General features: G+C 32.6%; 1 protein-coding gene across 1 annotated transcript; it reads right to left on the bottom strand.

Moving 5' to 3' along the window:
• Positions 1-15,032: 15,032 nt before the first annotated feature.
• On the bottom strand, positions 15,033-16,890 carry LOC127702157 (tripartite motif-containing protein 45-like). The gene has a single exon (XM_052206266.1). It carries the CDS (start codon positions 16,837-16,839, stop codon positions 15,172-15,174), a length of 1,668 nt encoding a protein of 555 aa, XP_052062226.1. The 5' UTR covers positions 16,840-16,890; the 3' UTR covers positions 15,033-15,171.
• Positions 16,891-21,330: the final 4,440 nt, after the last annotated feature.

Below are 21,330 nucleotides of genomic sequence, written 5' to 3'. Positions count from 1 at the left end.
GCGCCATTGTCTCCTCTACAACACCTATATAATCGTTGCCCGTCACAATCTCTTGAAGTTGGTCCAAAATTAACTTAAATTGGCCTAACCCCCAAATCTCATTTTGTCAATTTCACAATTTCAGTTTTTTAACCGTAACTTCAGATTTTCGAACATAAACCACTCTGGAGATTTTCTTAAACGATGCGCCATTGTCTCCTCTACAACACCTATATAGTCGTTGCCCGTTACAATCTCTTGAAATTGGTCCAAAATTAACTTAAATTGGCCTACCCCAAATCTCATTTTGTCAGTTATATAATTTCAGATTTTTAACCGTAACTTCAGATTTTCGAACATAAACCACTCTGGAGATTTTCCTAAACGATGCGCCAATGTCTCCTCTACAACACTTATATATAGTCGTTGCCCGTCACAATCTCTTGAAATTGGTACAAAATTAACTTAAATTTGCCTACCCCCTTAATCTCATTTTGTCAATTTCACAATTTCAGTTTTTTAACCGTAACTTCAGATTTTCGAACATAAACCACTCTGGAGATTTTCTTAAACGATGCGCCAATGTCTCCTCTACAACACCTATATAGTCGTTGCCCGTCACAATCTCTTTAAAATGGTCCAATTTTTCTATTAGTGCCCTTCCCCCCTAATCTCATTTTGTCAATTTCACAATAAAATTTTCAGTTTTTTAACCGTAACTTCAGATTTTCGAACATAAACCACTCTGGAGATTTTCTTACACGATGGGCCAATGTCTCCTCTACAACACCTATATAGTCGTTGCCCGTCACAATCTCTTTAAAATAGTCCAAATTTTTCTTTTAGTGCCCTACCCCCCTAATCTTATTTTGTCAATTTCACAATTTCAGTTTTTTAACCGTAACTTCAGATTTTCGAACATAAACCACTCTGGAGATTTTCTTAAATGATGCGCCAATGTATCCTCTACAACACCTATATAGTCGTTGCCCGTCACAATCTCTTTAAAATGGTCCAAATTTTTCTTTTAGTGCCCTACCCCCCACCCCCTTATCTCATTTTGTCAATTTCACAATAAAAATTTTCAGTTTTTTAACCGTAGCTTCAGATTTTCGAACATAAACCACTCTGAAGATTTTCTTACACGATGCGCCAATGTCCCCTCTACAACACCTATATAGTCGTTGCCCGTTACAGTCTCTTCAAATTGGTCCAAAATTAACTTAAATTGGCCTACCCCCCTAATCTCATTTTGTCAATTTCACAATAAAATTTTCAGTTTTTTAACCGTAACTTCAGATTTTCGAACATAAACCACTATGGAAAATTTCCTAAACGTTGCGCCAATGTCTCCTCTACAGTACCTATAGGCAGTCGTTGCCCGTCACAATCTCTATAAATGGGTCAACAATCAACTTAAGGTATCCCCCTTTTCGTTTTTAATTACAATTTTTTCAACCTAACTTCAGATTTTTTTAACATAAACCATCCTGGAATTTGTCTTAATAGATACGCTAATGTCTCAGCTGCATCACCTATGCAGTCGTGTACCGTCACATTCTCTATAAATGGGTAAAAAAAATCAACTTTATGTATGCCCCCTCCTCCCTTTTCGTTTTTAAACTTAACTTCAGATTTTTAAACATAAACCATTCTGGAGTTTGTCTTATTAGATACGATAATGTCTCCTCTATGTTACCTTTACAGTCGTTGCCTGTCACAATCTCTATAAATTGGTCAAAATCTTTATGGTATCCCTTTTGTTTTAATTTTTTTTATTCGTTTTTGTTTAATATTTTGAATATTCTCATAATTGTCCGCTAGGTCTCTGTAATTGTTCGCTAGCTCGAAAAAAACGTGATTGTCTTATGTGAATTGTGGTTTTTAGTTATACCTCCTAATTGTTCGCTGGCTAATTGTTCGCTACAATTGTTCGATAGCTTGAGTCAAGTCTAAAAATTATTGCACAATTTATCAGTGAATTTAAGTCAAATTTTGTACAAATTGTAATTTGTACAATCACTTTTTGTACAAATTACAATTTGTACAAAGTCAAAATACAAATTTTAATTTGTACAAAATAATAACTTGTACACAACATATATATGTTAATGACTTCTATTGTAAGTATATATTATCAAAATATAACTGTTACCTCAACTTAAAGACTTCAAAATGTGTTTAAGTGATAAGGAATTTCACACTAAACCTTCCCCCTTTTTAAAGGATTTCCTTCCAAAATGTTGTAAACACAAAAAAAAAACTGTTGTATCTTAGACTTTGTGTTTAAGTATAAACTAAAGATACTAAAGTAACATCTGTGCTTATGAAAATATATTAAAAAAAAGTTAAAATATCGAGAAATAGGGCGATATCTTTTTGCGCCTAAAATGAACTCAATATGACCTTATCACGTGATTTTCAAAATGGAGTAGACCCCTCTTTTTTTACAAACCTCGAATGTGGATCATTGCCCGATTCTGTCCAATAGCTTAAAATATTTTATTTAAAACTTAGGTTAGCATTTTTTTTTTATTATCAAATAAATTAGTGTAGTAGTAATGTTTCTGTAAATAATTTCAGAATATAGAAATGACAGATACAGAAATTATTGTTTATTTGGATCTGGTTGGTGAACTAGTGAATTACAGTACAATAGTCAAAGTGAAACAACAAAATGCAGAGTGAGTTATTTCATATTTTTTCATGCACCCTTGATAAATTAAAACAACTTTTAGCTTCAAATATTGATCACAGCCTACGAAAGCTGCTTTCTGGCAGAACAAAAGAAAGGTAGGTAGATACATAAAGTCCAAATAATTTTATTTATTTACAAAAACTATGTAGGGAAATATGCTTGACTAAAACACTGATTACTAAAAAGTGCCAATTTAATGTTGTAGGATAGGCATACAATTTAAGGGTAATTTGGGCGACAGGAAATAATATACAATATTTATTTGCACAAACAATTAAATTTTATACATTAAAATGTTATGGTATGAAACAAAATTTATTGGTACAATTATTTAATTGATGTAATTTTCAGTTTAGAAACCTAAACCGGAGAAGACAAAATTCACTAGAATGGTTATTGTGGGAACTAAAACAAATTGATTAGCAACTGCCACGGCGGACATTGATAATACCATTTTGAGACTTATCTTTAACTATATATAACGTATGGGAGTAATCCTATCCAAAGCAGTATCAAATTCTAGAAGTTTTTTATCATGACATTTTATAGAACCAAAAGGAATTTCATATGAATGCCAATGATGTAATTTTTTGTAAAAAAAATAGAAGACATTACTATGGAAAATAACAATTCTAATGGATCAATCAGTTTTAATTATATTAGCAAAGATATATGTACGCAGTTTATAATCAGATAATCTACGTGAATCAAATGTATTTATTTTTAAAACTTTGTGAATAAAATGTAAAGAAATCAAATTTGCTTCTCTTGTTTGTTTTAACCTTTTATACTGAGTATGATTATTAAACATGAATTTTTGCATTTATTGCATACACATGTTGACTTGCATTGATGTAATGTGATGAAAGAATAGTGTATCATGCACGTAAATACGCGGGAATAATGCATGTCAGGCAATTTTCAAAGAAATAGAAGAATCCTACACAAATGTCAAAAAAACCTTAATTCAAGGGCTGGTAATTCATATTTCTGTAAAACAAATGTACCAAAGCAAAGCAAAATCTTAGGTTTCGGCCGAATAAAAATAAACTTCACGTACAACCTAAGCAGGAGAATTTAGTGTCCACATTGCTTTTACAGAACAAGAAATTATGGAAACTATATGTATTGAAAAAGGAGTTTATAGTTAATACTTTACATGTTTACATTCTAAACACATTTAACCTAAATTTAAAACATGTCATCATGCAGACTAAATACTTCAAGGACAAACACGTTTAGACTGTAAGCACTTTCCTAAACATGTTTAGATAGTAAACATGTTTAGCCCCTAACATGTAACCCGAATTCGTTAACATGAAATGTACTTAGAATGTGTTTAGGCCCTAAACACACTTTTTACAGCGTATATAGTACAATTGAAATAATATACTGACAATAATTAAATAAGACCCCGTTCACACTAGGACATTTAGATCGATTTAAACTAGATCGGTTCACTTGAGATCGATTTAAGGGCCAATGTACGTGAACGCTTTGAATCGATCTTTAATCGGTCTAAACTAAAACGCCAAAAGAGGTAGTTTAGTTTGAATCGATATAAAGTGAACCGACTTTAAACTTTAAATGTGAACGCAAAGGTCGGTTTGAACTAGTACGATTGAATCGAAAATAAGTTATGCGCATGTATAGCGGCAAAACTACACGTGTAATATAACATATCATCCCTGTATATATCGGTGGTTCGTTGTTTAACCAATATTTCTCTGTTAACAGACCTTAACTGTGCACCACTTATTGCGGACCTTTTTTTTGTATTGCTATGAGTTACAATTTATGACAAAAATCAGCAAAGACCCATCGAAACAACATCTGATACACAAATTTAATAATACTTTTAGATATTTGGATGATATTTTGGCTCTCAATAATGACGACTTCAGTATGTATACTAAAGAAATTTATCCTGTTGAACTTACTTTAAATAAAGCTAATACTAACAATAACCACTGCCCTTTCCTCGATCTTGATATCTATATCATTAACGGAAAGCTTAATACTAAAATATATGATAAAAGAGATGATTTTTCATTTCCTATCGTTAATTATCCATTTTTAGATGGTGACGTTCCCTTGTCACCATCTTACGGTGTTTATATATCTCAACTTGTACGATTCGCTCGTGTTTGTAACAATGTTTTTTAGATTTTAACGAGAGAAATTTATGTATTACTGAAAAATTATTACACCAGGGTTTTCGATATCACAAACTAGTCAAAACATTTACTAAATTTTATCATCGGTATAAGGACATCATTCGTAAATATAGCTCAACATGCAGACTTCTTATACGTTCAGGTATTTCACATCCAATTATTTATGGAAATATTCTTTATAAAGCACAAAAATGTCAGTATTCACCTCTGAAGCTAACAAAACCTTTAAATAGACTTATTAAGAAGAGATATAGTTACGATACTGTTGTCAGGTCATTAAAGATTGCATATTTTGGCGTTAATATTGATTCACTTATAGGGTCTTTGCATCGGCACTAAACACATTTATTTAAAAACCCGTTGTTGGCATGACACGGGTTATGTTCTTCTCATATATGTTATGATGGTATGATACTAAACCCCTAACGGGAAGGATTGTGCCTGATATTCATATGATGAAGACATAATCTTTCAATCAGTTTAATTGAAGTCTGGAGCTGGCATGTCAGTTAACTGCTAGTAGTCTGTTGTTATTTATGTATTATTGTCATTTTGTTTATTTTCTTTGGTTACATCTTCTGACATCAGACTCGGACTTCCCTTGAACTGAATTTTAATGTGCGTATTGTTATGCGTTTACTTTTCTACATTGGCTAGAGGTATAGGGGGAGGGTTGAGATCTCATAAACATGTTTAACCCCGCCGCATTTTTGCGCCTGTCCCAAGTCAGGAGCCTCTAACCTTTGTTAGTCTTGTATTATTTTTAATTTTAGTTTCTTGTGTACAATTTGGAGTTTAGTATGGCGTTCATTATCACTGAACTAGTATATATATTTGTTTAGGGGCCAGCTGAAGGACGCCTCCGGGTGCGGGAATTTCTCGCTGCATTGAAGACCTGTTGGTGACCTTCTGCTGTTGTCTGTTCTATAGTCGGGTTGTTGTCTCTTTGACACATTCCCCATTTCCATTCTCAATTTTATCTTTGTGTACATGCAAGTAAAACAAACGAAAAATAAAATGCTTCGCCGGGTGCAGCTGGATACGACCAGAGAGGTCCAACCCTGAACAGTTGGGGCAAAAATGGACAAAATATTCGCGCTTGATACAGGTCTGAATTTGGATTGTAATTAAATATTTGATACATTATAGGTTTCTGACACATAATAACTGTAGGCAAAGAACTTAGAATTGGTCAATGATTTGAATTTATATTCAATGTTTTGCTTTTGTGCACTACACTATGCCTGTGCGAATTGACCCCCCCCCCTTTTCCAAAAAAAAAATAAATAAAAATTAACCCATTTTTTTTTTTGCTTTTGTGCAAAACACTATGCTGTTGCGTATTGATCCCACACCTTTTTTTTGCAAAAAAAAAATATGTGAAGAAATTTTTATTAATTTCTGAAAACTGAAATGAGATAAAATTTAAATACATCATAAAAGTCTTAAATAGATAATTTAAAAGCAGTGTAAGGGAGGTAATCCAACATTGTACAACATTGTACAATTTTGTTTTTGGATAACCTCCCTTACACTGCTTTTAAATCTTCTCTTAACCAGGACACCCTTGTTTTTCCCCCTTTTTTGCCCCTAATTCCTAAACGGTTTGAACCATAACCCCTCAAAGCCAATCCTAACCATCCTTTTGTGGTATGGAAACTTGTGGTATAATTTCAGAGAGATCCATACACTTAAACACAAGTTAATGTCTGGAAGTTACAAAAATGCTTATTTTTGGCCCCTTTTTGGCCCCTAATTCCTTAACTGTTGGTATTATAACCCCCAAAATCAATCCCAACCTTCCTTTTGTGGTATTGAACCTTATGATAAAATTTCATAGAGATCCATTCACTTCAACTAAAGTTATTGTGCGAAAACCAATGTGTCTTAGGACGACGACGAAAACGACGACGACGACGACGACGCCAACGTCATACAAATATACGACCGCAAAAAATCAAAATTTTTTTGCGGTCGTATAAAAAGTTGTCTTCGCCGTAGCATAAATTTGCGAAATCTGTGTCTTCTTTTCTTCTGTTGAATCTTTTTTCAGGAACCGCAGCATTTCTTCATGTTGTAACTTCCTTGCTACAGTTTTTTTGTTACAAAATTAATAAAAACTGCAAGAACACCAGTATGAAAATTTGAACTTGTGATTCAAGAGAAACAATAACTTCATCCATGTTTTTGTTTCAAGTGTGTGGTTCAGTGTATCAACACATAAATTTGTTTAATTATTTCTATTTATACACAATGTTTACAATTTTACAAGTAATTAGGTCAGATCAATTGCATTTCAACTTGTAGTTTGAATGCAGTGGTTCAGATTAGACCGATAAAGATCATGGAGATCATTATGATTAAATCTGAGGATTAAATATAATATGAACGCTAACTGGTTCTATTTAGATCGATTCAAATTCAGATCGATTAAAAAAAAGCTAGTGTGAACGGGGTCTTAGAGTGACAGTGGTATTCACACGAAAAAGAAGACTACAAATGTGTGGTTATTGATATATATATGACGATGTATCCAATGATCATTCCATATTGATTTTTAGTAAAATCTTACACTGTTATTATGTCCACGTTTGATAATCAAAGTACTGAAGACTGAACATCGGATGACCGCAAGTTCTTCTGAATGGTCCGACAAGCACTTGTCTCAGAAAAAAAATCACATCTCTATACCTGAAAGTGAGGTTAATCTTTTTCTGGGACAAGTTCGTGCGTGGATGATAAATTAATGACAGGGAATTCAACCTCACTGTAATGACTATTATATTGTAGTGATACAAATCAGTATACTCTGGTTTATTGTTATAAATTATATTAATACTTGTATATTACAGTTACATGTATATATAATTTTCATGCATTTGTATATCATTCTATTCTACTATAATAGTGCAGTGCAAGTGCATGGTGGACACTCTTATGTAATAATTCGATTTTTCTAATAGAATGGATTTGAGAATTCGAAGGCATTCGTATTTTCCCGCAAAAAATGTTTAATCATCCATGCAGAGTTATCGTTCCTTGAGACTGCAAACGTTCTTCAGATATTCTTCCGCATGCGTGTGCATAGATATTAATGATTTTTTACTTATATGTATATACATACAACAAAACATTTTAATATTATTAATTTATCTTCTTTAAAAAGTATTTGATGAGTATTCATTGAAGAAATGAATTTATAACAAGCGATAAGGAATGTTAGTTTGCACTTGATGATGTCTACATATTCGCCATGTTTATAGATCGGTTAAAAACCCAAAACGAATGTTACGTAATGGAAATCTAGGCGATAGCAATACACCGGAATGCCCTTACGGTTATCCGCTGTAAAAATGGAGATACAATCATGTAGCTATATATTTTATATCCAAGTGTAATGGTCTATCTCCCTCATCTCCCTATACAACTATGATACGAGATGTCTAATACGCTATACGGGCCTTTGTAAGAACTAAAGTGTTATATTTTCACACTCCCATTGGATTATAATGGCTTATTCATTTTGTTAGTTCCGAGAAAAATATTTTTTAGTGTTGTATCTCCACTTTTTTCAGGTATTCTTGCTACAAAATAAGTGTTATTAAAATTATCTTACTAGTAGTACTATGCTTATTTTTTGCATATTTTAAACTCAATCTATGAACCATGAACGCAATTCTTAATGCAATTCTCAATCTATGAACCATGAATGCAATTCATAATGCAATTCTTAGCAAATCCAGCAGTCCAGAATTGGGGATATTACACAGTTGATAAATCCATGATCTTTCTCCAATAGAAATATAAGGATGAATTCCTAAAACAACATTGTTTAATTTAGATAAACCACTATTATACCAAATGGGAAATACATCATTATAAGATTTACACGACGAATTGTATCGTGTTATTTAATATACCTGTAATGAATCCAAATAGGTGCAATAATTATTACCTATCGTATATTTACTTCATAAAGAAGACAACTATTTAGTAATAGAAAACAAATAATATAGAAAGTAAAATTCAAATATTACCTATTCTGACATCGGACTCGGACTTCTTTTAAACTGAGTTTTACTGTGCGTATTGCTATGTGTTTCTTTATTCTACATTGGCTAGAGGTATAGGGGCAGGGTTGATATCTCACAAAACATGCTTAACCCCGCCGCATTTTTGCTCCTGTCCCAAGTCAGGAGCCTCTGGCCTTTGTTAGTCTTGTATGTTTTTTTAATTTTAGTTCATTTATATGTTTTGGAGTCGAGTGTGACGTCCATTTTCACTGAACTAGCACACAATTTTATTTAGGAGTCAGCTGAGGACCCCCTCCGGGTGCGGGATTTTCTCGCTGCATTGAAGACCCATGGGTGGCCTTCGGCTGTTGTCTGCTCTTTGGTCGGGTTATTGTCTCTTTGACATATTCCTCATTTCCATTCTCAATTTTATTAAATAAATCATTACTTGAAATGATTCTGGTTTTCGACTTTGAAAAATTGTGTAAATGACAATTTTAATACACTTGTTGGATTTTATCTGTACTGATTTATATTTTCTTCCCTCCGACATTTCCATAATTAATATTTTGTTTTCAAATCTATTACAATATGTAGTGGTCTGATAAAAGGTTCGTTACTTACACTGTAAAATTGTGTTTAGGGCCTAAACACTTTCCTAAGCAGATTTCATGTTAACGAATTGGTTACATGTTTAGGGGCTTAACATGTTTCATATCTAAACATGTTTAGGAAAGTGTTTACAGTCTAAACGTGTTTGTCCTTCAAGTGTTTAATCTGATGACATGTTTAGCTTAAACGTGTTTAGAATGTAAACATGTAAATTATTCAATACACACCTTTTTTCAATGCAAATCATAAAATATATTCATATAGTTTCCATAATTTCTTGTTCTGTAGCTTTTGCTGTAAAAGCACTGGTGGACACTGAATTCTCCTGTTAGGGTTGTACGTGAAGTTCTTTTTAATTTGGTTGAAACTAAAGATTTTAATTTGCTTTGGTACATTTGTTTTACAGAATTAAGAATTACCAGCTCTTAAAGGTGCTTATTTTAAACATTTGTGTATGATTCTTCTATCACTTTGAAAATTGCCTGACATACATTATTTTCCCTCGTATTTCCGTGCATTATACAATATTCCTTTTATCACATTACATCAATGAAAGACAACGTGTATATGCAATAAATGTAAACTATCATGTTAAATAATCATACTTTAAAAGGTTAAAACAAATAAGAAAAGCAATTTTGATTTATTTATATTTTATTCACCAAGTTTGAAAACAAATACATCTGATATGTGTAGATTATATGAATATAAACTGCGTACATATATCTTTGCTATATGATAGTTGATCCATTAATTGTTATTCTCCATAGTAATGTCTTCTACTTTTTTTACAATAATTAAGATAATTGGCATTCATATAAAATTCTTTTTTGGTCCTATAAAATGTACTGTTAAAAAGTTCTAGAATTTGATACTGCTTAGGAGCGGATAACTCCCATACGTATAGTGAAAGGTGAGTCTCAAAATGATGTTACATGTATCAATGTCCTGGTTTAAATCCATCCTCAGTCCTTCCACAATTCCGTGGCAGTTGTTATCAATTTGTTTTAGTTTCCACTATAACCTTTCAGGTGTCTTTGAATTTCTGTCTTCTCAGTTTTCTAAACTGAAGTAGAAAATACATCACTTAAATAATTGTACCAATAAATTTTGTTTCATACCATATCCATTTAATGTATAAGACATAAAGCGTTATTGTGTGTGTGTGTGTGTGTGTGTGTGTGTGTGTGTGTGTGTGTGTGCAAATACATATTACTATATTATTTCCTGCCGCCCAACCTATCCTTATATTCATGCCTATCCTACATATTAAATAGGCACTTTTCAGTAATCAGTGTTTTAGTCCAGGACATTTTCCAACACAGTTTTTGTGGAATAATAAAATTGTATCTACCTACCTTCCCTTTGTTGAAGCTAACAGTTTGTCTTAACTTATCAAGGACGAAAAAGATCAAGAAAACAGCTTCCCTTTACAAATGACATAACACGTTAAAAAATGCCCTACGTGTATCTAAAAAAATATAAAATAACTCACCCTGCATATTTTTGGTATTGCTTAGGCTTTTGTGCTGTAATTTGTTGGTTCACCAGCTAGATCCAAACTAACAGTATCATTAAATGTCTGTATCTGTCATTTCTGTATTCTGAAATTATTTACAGAAATATTATTAATACTGGACACTTATTAATTTGAGAAATAAATAAAGATTGCTAACGTACTAAGTTTAAATAAAACGAAATATATTGCTTTCATTATCAATTTTAAGTTATTGGACAGATTCCAGGCAAGGATCCACACTTGAGGTTTGTAAAAAGGGGGAAGGAGATCTCCATTTTGAAAATCACGTGATTAGTTCTTATTTCTTTTTTCAAACTTTTTTTCCCAATAAATGTTTTAAAGCACAAACGTTACTACAGTATTTTCAATTTAAACTTAACACAAAATCTAAAGTACAACAGTTTTTTTTTATCTATTTGTAATATTTTGGAAGGAAATCCTTTAAAAAGGGGGAAGGTGAAGCTGTGTGAAATTCCTTATCACGTAAACAAATTTGAAACCTTAAGTATATAACGGCAACATTTATATTTTGATAATACGTGTATATACAAATTGTACTTACAATAAAAGTCATAAACTTACATATATATTCCTTTTACAGTTGTGTTTTTAATCGGCTCTCCTGGTCCGTTTTGAATTCCTTATTCCTTTGTTCTGGTGCATTTGAAGGCGGAAACATGCGGCGTTCTCAATCACGTGGTATCTTTTTGAATCGCAAAGGTCACGACGTGTTTAGGCTCTAAGCATGTAAGGCATTACATGTTGTAATTCTAAACATGTTTAGATTGAGGACATTATGGAATCATATGTGCATAGCATGTAAACACTTTCCTAAACATGTTTAGACTTAAACATGTTTAGGAAATGTTTAGGCTCTAAGCACAATTATTACAGTGTAGGCTTTCAATATAAAACATTGTATTTCTGTGAATATAACGATTTAAAGGTATATTCAAAATTGTTAATCTTTTCTGATAAAATATTAATTTTGTAGATATATTTTTCCTGAATCTCTTGACTTACTGCTTCAGACTTTATATATACGGAGAATTGGCGTGTTCCAGTGACATTTACAGCCGGTATATATAGAAAAATACGCGTTCTACATCATGCACATGAAGAGTGATATAATAACTTTATTTAGGTTTTCTTAAAAACATTTTTTAACTTTTTTTCCGGAAAATTAACGTGTGTACTGAAAATCAGTAACATCCCCGCAGAGAACAAGCAAAACATTAAAGAGTTAAATTTCCCAGTGTTTGCAGGGAAGGTCATCTTTACCATTATACTTTCAACGGAATATGATATAAAGATGAACAGGAATATCTGTGTTCCCCCTTGACCCAGTGGATTTATACCTAACAGCTCTCTGTTTGCTAATTTAGTAGAGCGTTAAGTTAGCTCATTTCATAGAGCGGTGGTTCACTGTGGTAAAGTGGTATTTTTGGCATGGTCTGAGATTATATCTGGGCTCATATTGAGGTTTTCGTTTTAAATAGTATGGGTTTGGACACTGTAGTTGCTTTCCTTGACCCAGTAGACTTAAAACCACCTTTCCTCAGCCGTACTAGTACTTATTTTGCTCAATTCGTAGAGGTTACATGTAACTGTGTCAGAGATCCTGGGTTCAGCTTACGACTGGTATATAATAATAGTAAAAAATACATCAAGCTCTTTCGTTACATATGTTTTCAGTATTAATATACGATGAACAGATTTAAAATTTGTAAATACAGACAATTTATTTTTTTTGAAACATTAACCCTCATTTTGGAAATTCGAGTCTGTTTCTCTATTTATATCTAAATGTAGGTGAGGAATCACAAAGCAGCATCTTTCTCCAAGGGATTTTCAGGACTCAAGACAGGCATGCTTTGTTAACATGATCCCAAATTATGCAAACAAAGTAAATTAACTGTTCTTCCAAGGCAGACAATTCCAGTCTCATTTGCGGCACATTGTTTTTGGTGATGAACAAGCCATAAATTATAGCTGATGAACAACCCACAAATTATTATCTTCCAACTGCAATCGATATCCATAATGTAGAACGAGCGCTATTTTTAGACCTAAACATTTGGTCTTCAACATTAAACAAACAGATAATGTTACATAAACATTGACAATATGACTCAAAGGATGGAGGCTCTTTACCAAATATGTACAAGTTGTTCATCTACAATTCTAACTGTCAGCCAACTCATTGGTTGGGAGTTCGAACCTTAATGGTAACATGATGTATTCGACTTGAATCTTGATTGACAAGGATTAAGAGTTTTCCTGCCGAATGTAGGTGGTTATATCCGGTTACTCCGGCTTCCTCCACCAATACAAACGATGATTTACGTATAGCCGCTTCTGCAAAGAGTCTGAAAATGGGATTATGCATCAACAAACAAGTTAACCACTTCCACGTTTACATGTTTTGCCTTGTCCTTTACAACGAAACTTGAACTTGATGCATGCGTGCAAATGTGTATGTAAGAGTTATAATAATAACCCATATTTCAGTCAGTACTTGCATCTCATATATCCCAGTGAACTTGAAATTAAGGATACTACTGATACAAGAAGGACTACTTCATACCTTGATCTTTTCCTCAATATTGACACAGATGGACGACTTCACACTAAAATCTATGACAAACTGGATGATTTCAACTTCCCAATTTTCAATTTCCCATTTCTCTGCATTTGCATTGCTATACGACGTGTCTCGGTATTTTGTACATCCAACATTCATGTATTCATTTTTGAAGTTTTTGTTATGGTTTCGGTTGAATAATGTTTTATATCTTATCGTTTGTTGTCCAAATAATTATAAAATTGCCTTTCAATACCATCATTGTCATATTCCAGAATATGACTGTTATACCGAGTGTGAATTTGCATTGCTATACGACGTGTCTCGGTATTTTGTACATCCTACATTCATGTATTTATTTTTGATGTTTGATGGTTTCGGTTGGATAATGTGTTATGTATTATCGTTAGTAGTCCAAATTATTAAAAAATTGCCTTTCAATACCATCATTGTCATGAAAATTGTTTGGACGAGTATTGTGAAAATAATTGTATAAAGTTCGAGTTAGCATGTTAGTTACGTAAGCGCGTCATTGTTTGTGATATCCTGTGGTGTTTGTCGTTGTTCTGCGGTTTACATGTTGTGTCAACTATTATATTATTTGTTTGTGCGTTTCTCTGTGATGAATGTTATTGCGTGTGTTTGTGCTGTATTTCTGTCAAGTAGTGTTGTCATTTTAGCAATATTTTTTAACATTGTCATAAAGCGGGAGGTTTGGCTAGCCATCAAACCAGGTTCAACCCACCATTTTTTCTTAAAATGTCCTGTACCAAGTCAGGAATATGGCAGTTGTTATCAAATAGTTCGTTTCTATGTATGTTGGCGTTTGTTTTTGTTGCACTTCAGTGTTCTTGTTGTTCCTTTGTTTTCCTCTTATAGTTGATGTGTTTCCCTCGGTTTTAGTTTGTAACCCGGATTTGTTTTCCATCAATCGATCTACGACTTTTGAACACCGGTATACTACTGTTGCCTTTATTTATAAACGTGAGCTTTTTTTCTTTTTCTTTTTTTTTTTTTTTTTTTTTGTTGTTGGTAAAACAATATTTCATTTAGGCTTACTCCTCCTGAGAACTTGAGTTCACCTGTATTTTGTTGGGTTCATGTTACTTCTAATTTTTTTAAGTGTAGCGTTTTCTTTTCAAATTTTTCTTCTGTTGATGGTATTGTCTGATTTTCTTCGACTTATTTTGTATTGTACCTTAGCATTTCCTAAATGGACAGATGGAAATCAAGGACTTTGTTATCTTGCAGGAAATTACCGTAATACAATCGATCTCCATATGATTTACGTCAGTAAGAAAATTGTACTATCTCTTACATAGCAAAAGCAGCAAGATTTCTGGGAAAGGCGATACCAAAAGAGTTTTCTATGATCTGTTTGAATTACGTTACAGCGTCATAACAAAACGGTCTTTTAGACTGCAATATGTGACGGCGATTCCAACTAATGAAACCCGAAAGAAAACTTTATTTAAGTAATTATGACAATTCATGTGTGACTCAAGATTACTTCTCTTTGAAAAAAAATCATACAAAGGTGTTTTACATTTGCGCCATAAAAACAAAAGTATTGTTATTGTTTTCGGGTATTACATTCCAGATAATTCTAAGCGATAAAGCCATCGCCCATGTACAGCGACCCATAAGTATCCACTTTTGTCAATTGCCATTACTCCGGGTTTTTCGATTCCAACGTGACATAAATCCATCATAGACAGAATATCACCGTGTTTTGATATAATATGTAATGTATTTGTAAATTTATCAGAAACAATAACGTTTTCTGATTTTGTAGCAAGTACTTCAACAGCAGAAAATGGATATTCGTTTGTATTAATAGAAGGGTTTCCTTCATAGGCCCACTGAATAAATCGGTTTTCAGAAAACATGACTATACGCCCGAGATAGTCATCTATTGAACGACAGTCGATAAAACAAAGTCCGCCATTTTCGGTTGCTGTGATACTTCGAGGAAAATGGTAAATAAATAGCGGTATGCCATTTCTATCATTTTCATATGTCGCTTTTGATTTTCCCGATATTTCGAGAACAACTAGTTTGGCCTGAAGTTGAATTTTTGATTTCTTTCCTTTGTCCTCAATTACTCCTACCACGATATTATCTTCGGTAATAAGAAGTGTAGTTGGTTGGTGAGGTGAAAAATTGTGCAAAACTTTTGTTTTCTTATTAGGTGATAACATCTGAACTTGATTTCCAGTTGTATAGAACAAGCAGTTGGATTTCCCTGCTGCAATTTCAAGCGCATTAATATCGCGAAATTCGTCTATAACGCTCATGTCTCTGTCTGGATCAACATGCCGAATTCCTTCGTAGCTACCGTAATATAACCATAGCGAATTGTTGTCTTGGACTGTTATACTACAGACATAGTGATCGACACAATATGTGTTTTTGACGGAAGCGGACACCAAGAACCCAACCAACTTTGATACTTCGGGTTGAATTGTAGATTCGAGAAATTTCACGATTGCAGAACTTGTAGGAGTACTGTTTAATTCTATTTCGTCAAGTTTACCCTCTAATTCATCAACTTCTTTTGACAGCACCTTTGAAGGATCCTTAGAGTTTACTATATCATCAATAGTACTTTTATGACCGAGAAGGTCTTTCTTTGACAATTTAAGTGTGCTCTCAAGATCTTTTAATTTTATTTCATTGTTCGTTCTTGTCATATCTACTGTTGATAAAAGCTCCTCAAAATACTTTCTAAATATTTTAGACAAAGTTTGTTCCTTTCTCAAAATATCTGCTCTTAATTTTTTAAACTCAAGATCATCAGATATTGTTTGCACTTGAAGGAAACTTAATTTCTCTTCAACCTGAACCATAATGTCTCCATCAATTTTGCTCCTCATATTCTTGTAACGTGATATTTTTTCAGCATAGATTTTATCGATTTCTGTCAAATCGTGCTTTTGGTGTAAATTTGCTATACACAAAGGACAAACTAGCTGTGTACAAGAAACGCAAAATAAACAAACTGTTTGGGAAGTATGAATGTCACATGCGATGATTTTAAGATCAGTTGTACCACTGTTTTCATTTTGATACGAGGCAATATCTTTGATGTCAACAACTTTATGCATATTTGCATGTTTAAATTTAGAATGAACTTTTTCTTGACATTTTGCACACATCAATAGATCACAGTCAATGCACTTACATTTAATTCTTGTGTCTTGTTCACATAATTGACACGGCAAATTATGTTGTGCTTTTCGAAACGAAGTCGCCATTTTGATTATTGATTTAAAAATAAACAAAACATTAGATTTAAAATCAGACCTTATACTCTCCTTCCTGGTTATTTAATCAGTTTACACTGATCGTTCGTGTGTACACATTTTTTGTTTACATTTTGTGAAGTGAAACATTTTCATAATATTATTATGATATTTAAATGTGCAGTTTTAACATTAAAGATCATTAAACTCATATGATACTTCAAATTAAAAAAAAAGTTGAATATGTTTTATATACTTGAATGTTTTACTATGAAACAAGTGTACATAGACTTTCTTTCAAAAGAAAATTCTTTAACTTATCAAAATCTTCAGAAATGTACTATTATTGAACAATTGTCTTCACGTTTTATAATTCACTAACAGCTTTTTTCCATATGTAGTGCCCTTATAACCATGCACTTCTTGTCATAACTTCGACAACCGCATAGTGCAAGTTCGAGGGGAAAACTGTGATATAAGATCAGGTAATAAGGTGGATGGTAGGTACTGCCATTAATTCTAAAAGTAAAAAATTAATATAGCAAATAATTTAACAACTGTTACCACCCCGTATAACCCCGACACAAATGAATCCGGACGTTGCCGCGTTCGAAGCGATAATCAGGACAACATTTTGGATGACGACAATTTCGAATGCCTTTTAGAACTTATGTGACTCAATGTGTACATGGCAGTTTATTTAATCAATTATAAAATTGTTGCAAGTTTCCGATTTTGTAAAAAACATGAAAAACGTTAAATGAAAATGCTAGATGCAAAACGCACAGGCATGGTGCAATTTTATACATTTTATGAGGTAAACCTTGTTCAATATCTTTTCTTACATAAACTTTTGTGTAGCAATACTTTAAGCAATGATAATTAACTACACGTAAAATTACCACGTGCCTTTAAATGTTCCCTAAAAGTCCAAATAAACACGATATCGTTCTATATAAGTTCATCTTATACTGTATTGTTCGTTTCACCAAATATGTCAAGTTCGTTGCTCTCTCTTTCAAATAATCACTATACAATTCGTTGACAAAAACCGTCACAAAACCATGTCTTTTTAATGTATTCGTGATGGGAGCAGTACCTTTTTCTGTGTTTCATAGTAAATTTGCATCTGTAACTCTTGTCGAAGTAGTCAACCATGAAGTTATCAGTCATACAAAGCCATAATTGAAATGTTTTATCCAGCGCACATCGTAAGGCAATTTTTTATTGAAGACTAGGAATTTCCACGTTATTCCAGATGAAATAAAGTTAAAAAATATATATATTACAGCCAATAAAACTTCAATATCTTTTACTTTAGGGATTTTGAGCCTCTCTTAAATACAGATGTTGGTCCAAGTTCGCCTAAACGAAAACAACCAAATAAGCTCGTTGAACATTGTTTGCCGAATGCATTAGATGACGAGTCAAGTCCTTTCCAACTGTTTTATATAGTCAATTCTTATCTTGTGTTTTACAAGGATTGACTTGCAAACATGTTTAACCCCGCCGCATTATTTAGCGGTATCATTGACAGGGGTGCACCCATACATTTTTCATATGTTTCAACCGCCCCTTGAGAAATTTCTAAAATGGTAGCAGATGATTAACTCAGAAATTGATAATTGTCAAAAATATTTTATGCTATTAAGAAAGTCTTGCAAAGATCCTTAAATTCAATACAAACTATTGTGCATTTTTTCTATGATTGTCCAATTACATTTCAATTTTGTTCATCTTTAATAAAGCGAATAAAATTGTATGACAGGAATTTTGTCGTCAATAAAGAGCAGTTATTCCTTTTTTCTATTCGGAAACCTTATTTATAAATCTTTTATTTATAGTAGCTTCGAATTCATTTTTGGACGGACATTTTTGGTGGTCAGTATATAAAGAAAATTTTAGGCGTGCTTGATCAATGTGGCGTTCGTTACAAGAAAGTTAGGACATAGAAGTTAGATTTTTATACTATTCCCATCCCAATCCAACCCAAACAACCTTCATATATACTACTAGTACTTCCTCAGTTCGTATTTAATATTGATGCCTTTATATATATAAAAATAAGGAAATGTGGTGATTGCCAATGAGACAACTATCCTCCAGAGTTAAAACGAAGTGGTAGTAAAGTAATTACAGGCTACCGTACGGCCTTCAACAATGAAAAACCATTTCGTATAAAGTCGGCTATAAAAGGCTCCGACACGCTTGCGAATGAACTCGAGTGCTTTAGACTCCAATTATTTTTACGTAATTTAGTGGATTCGCCAAATTGTCGTTGTGGTGCTATAAAAACAAGCTCTAATTTTTTATTAATAAATTGCAAAATTACACCCATAAGGGTCAAGCAATACAAACAAACAATTATACATTTTAAATACAATACAATATAATAGAACATATTTTAAGAGTTCAATTATAAATTTATGTAAAAAACACAATCATAAGCTTGTCTGATATGGGTCTGACCCCCTCAGTTCTAAAGACTGCTTAATAAAGACTCCATTACCAATATGACAAACAAGTTCAAGGATGGGGTTTAGAATGTGTTTTAGTTTATTAAATGCATCAAGATGTTGATGTGTCCTTACTATACTAACATACGCCAAGTGCTACTGAATTCTCTGGCTGATTTTCCGCAGCGTATTGATGTAAATATTTTGCTTTTTCGGTCAGATTGTTTAACTGATGACGAAAATTGTACTCTTTTTGTATTGGTATAGAAATATATAATATTGAAAAGTAAAAGATTCACACCATAATATGAAAGCTTCATTTATATGTTTTCCTTGCATTTCATTCAGCTCATTTCATTCACTTGTTTTTTGTTTGTTTTTTGTTTGTGTTTTTTTTCTCCCTTTTTTCTCAAACTATATAATCAATCTTATTTTGTATTTACTATTCTTAATATATCCAATTGACAGAGCATGCTCCAAGTATTCACTATATTGTATGTCAATATTCTTTTGGAGACAGATTAAAATAAGCAATGTTGCTTGTTTCTGGATCCTATTGTTTATACTGTATTATATTATATAGCATGGTTTGACTTATCGAATAAAATATTGTTTAAACCAAAGGCCCCGACATGAAAAATGAAAAAGAATTCAAAAACTAATTTACAAAAAAAAATACATATATGACAACTACAACCACTGTCTTGGATTCTCGAGTTTTAAGTGCCCACTTTTGTATCTTTTCATTTCTCTATTTGTCAATAAACACTTTCTGTTGCTTCTGGTTTGCGTCGATCGTGCATTGTTACCGTTATTTCAATTTATTTTATCTTTTTTTAGTTAAAAGGTAGTAGTATACTACTATTCAGTTAATCAAAGAACTAACACAACTATCTACACACCCCTATTCTCACCGGACGTGGCTGCGTACTTGAACATCCCACACAGCCAAACGGACACCCCATTTTGGCAAGGGTTTTTAATGCCGGTCGGAAGAGGATTTAAGTGACCATATTTCTAAATAAATTATCTGTAAGCTTCATACGATCCTTTCTGAAATAATAAAAAAAACAATTTGCATATAACATGCGTACACCTCACAAATATAATTCTTTAAATTTCTGATGGAAATGAAGCTATGATAGTGCTTAATTACTATGTTTCCAAGTATAGCATATGCTTGATCCACAGTCCTCTTCACAGTAGGGGCATTTGCACAAAGCACATTATTACATACTAATTTAGTATATTATTTGTTTTATTATATATGACTGAAAATTTATATTGTGGAAGATTAACTACCCTTCCTGACTAACTTCAATCACCAATGGTTTAAACGTAGTAGTCGTGCGTTTCTTGGTAGTGTTTTGAGAACTGTTGTTTGTCTGTCCTACTTTTTTGGCTTAGTTCATGGTGCTATTTGTGTATTTTATCGGAAATGTAGGAATCATCTTGTCCCTACGCCCATTTATGTTTTTTCTTACATTCATATGTCCATCCATTAGTCAAAAAAAACTTTGTGATGAGTAATATACTCCTCTTTGATACATCGCTTGGTAAATTTTAGTGAAGTTCAAAGTTTTAAAGTGCACATTTACATATTGTACAGGATGTGATTGTTTTAATTATAAACACATTCAAAACGAGTTAAATAGCAAGCAATTCAATCACCCCATTAAAGTCCCGGCTGTATATGATCTCATTTTTTACGCTTCTTTATCTCACATTTAAACATAGCATTTTGTATGGGTTTTTGTTAGGTCAAATAATAACAAAAACTTATTGCAGTTATGAGAAGATCGCACCAATAGAAAACCAAACGAACAGATTATATCATGCAAAACATTGGAATATAAAAAAAAAGATTTCATTTATTCATGTTATTGATTGGATAACATTTTAGATGTTTTCTCCATAAGATAGTTTTGGAAAGGAGAATACTTCAAATCAACTATTTTTGGCAACCAATTTATTTACGTGACTTTTGTAATTAGATAAATAACTCTTTTGTATGAAAATAAAGTATGAAAACCGCTGCCAGGTCAAC

Source organism: Mytilus californianus, unplaced genomic scaffold (assembly GCF_021869535.1).
Source record: "Mytilus californianus isolate M0D057914Y unplaced genomic scaffold, xbMytCali1.0.p SCAF_1, whole genome shotgun sequence".
Taxonomy (NCBI): Eukaryota; Metazoa; Mollusca; class Bivalvia; order Mytilida; family Mytilidae; genus Mytilus; species Mytilus californianus.
Note: the sequence above shows the minus strand (reverse complement) of the source record. Positions and strands in the feature narration are given on the sequence as shown.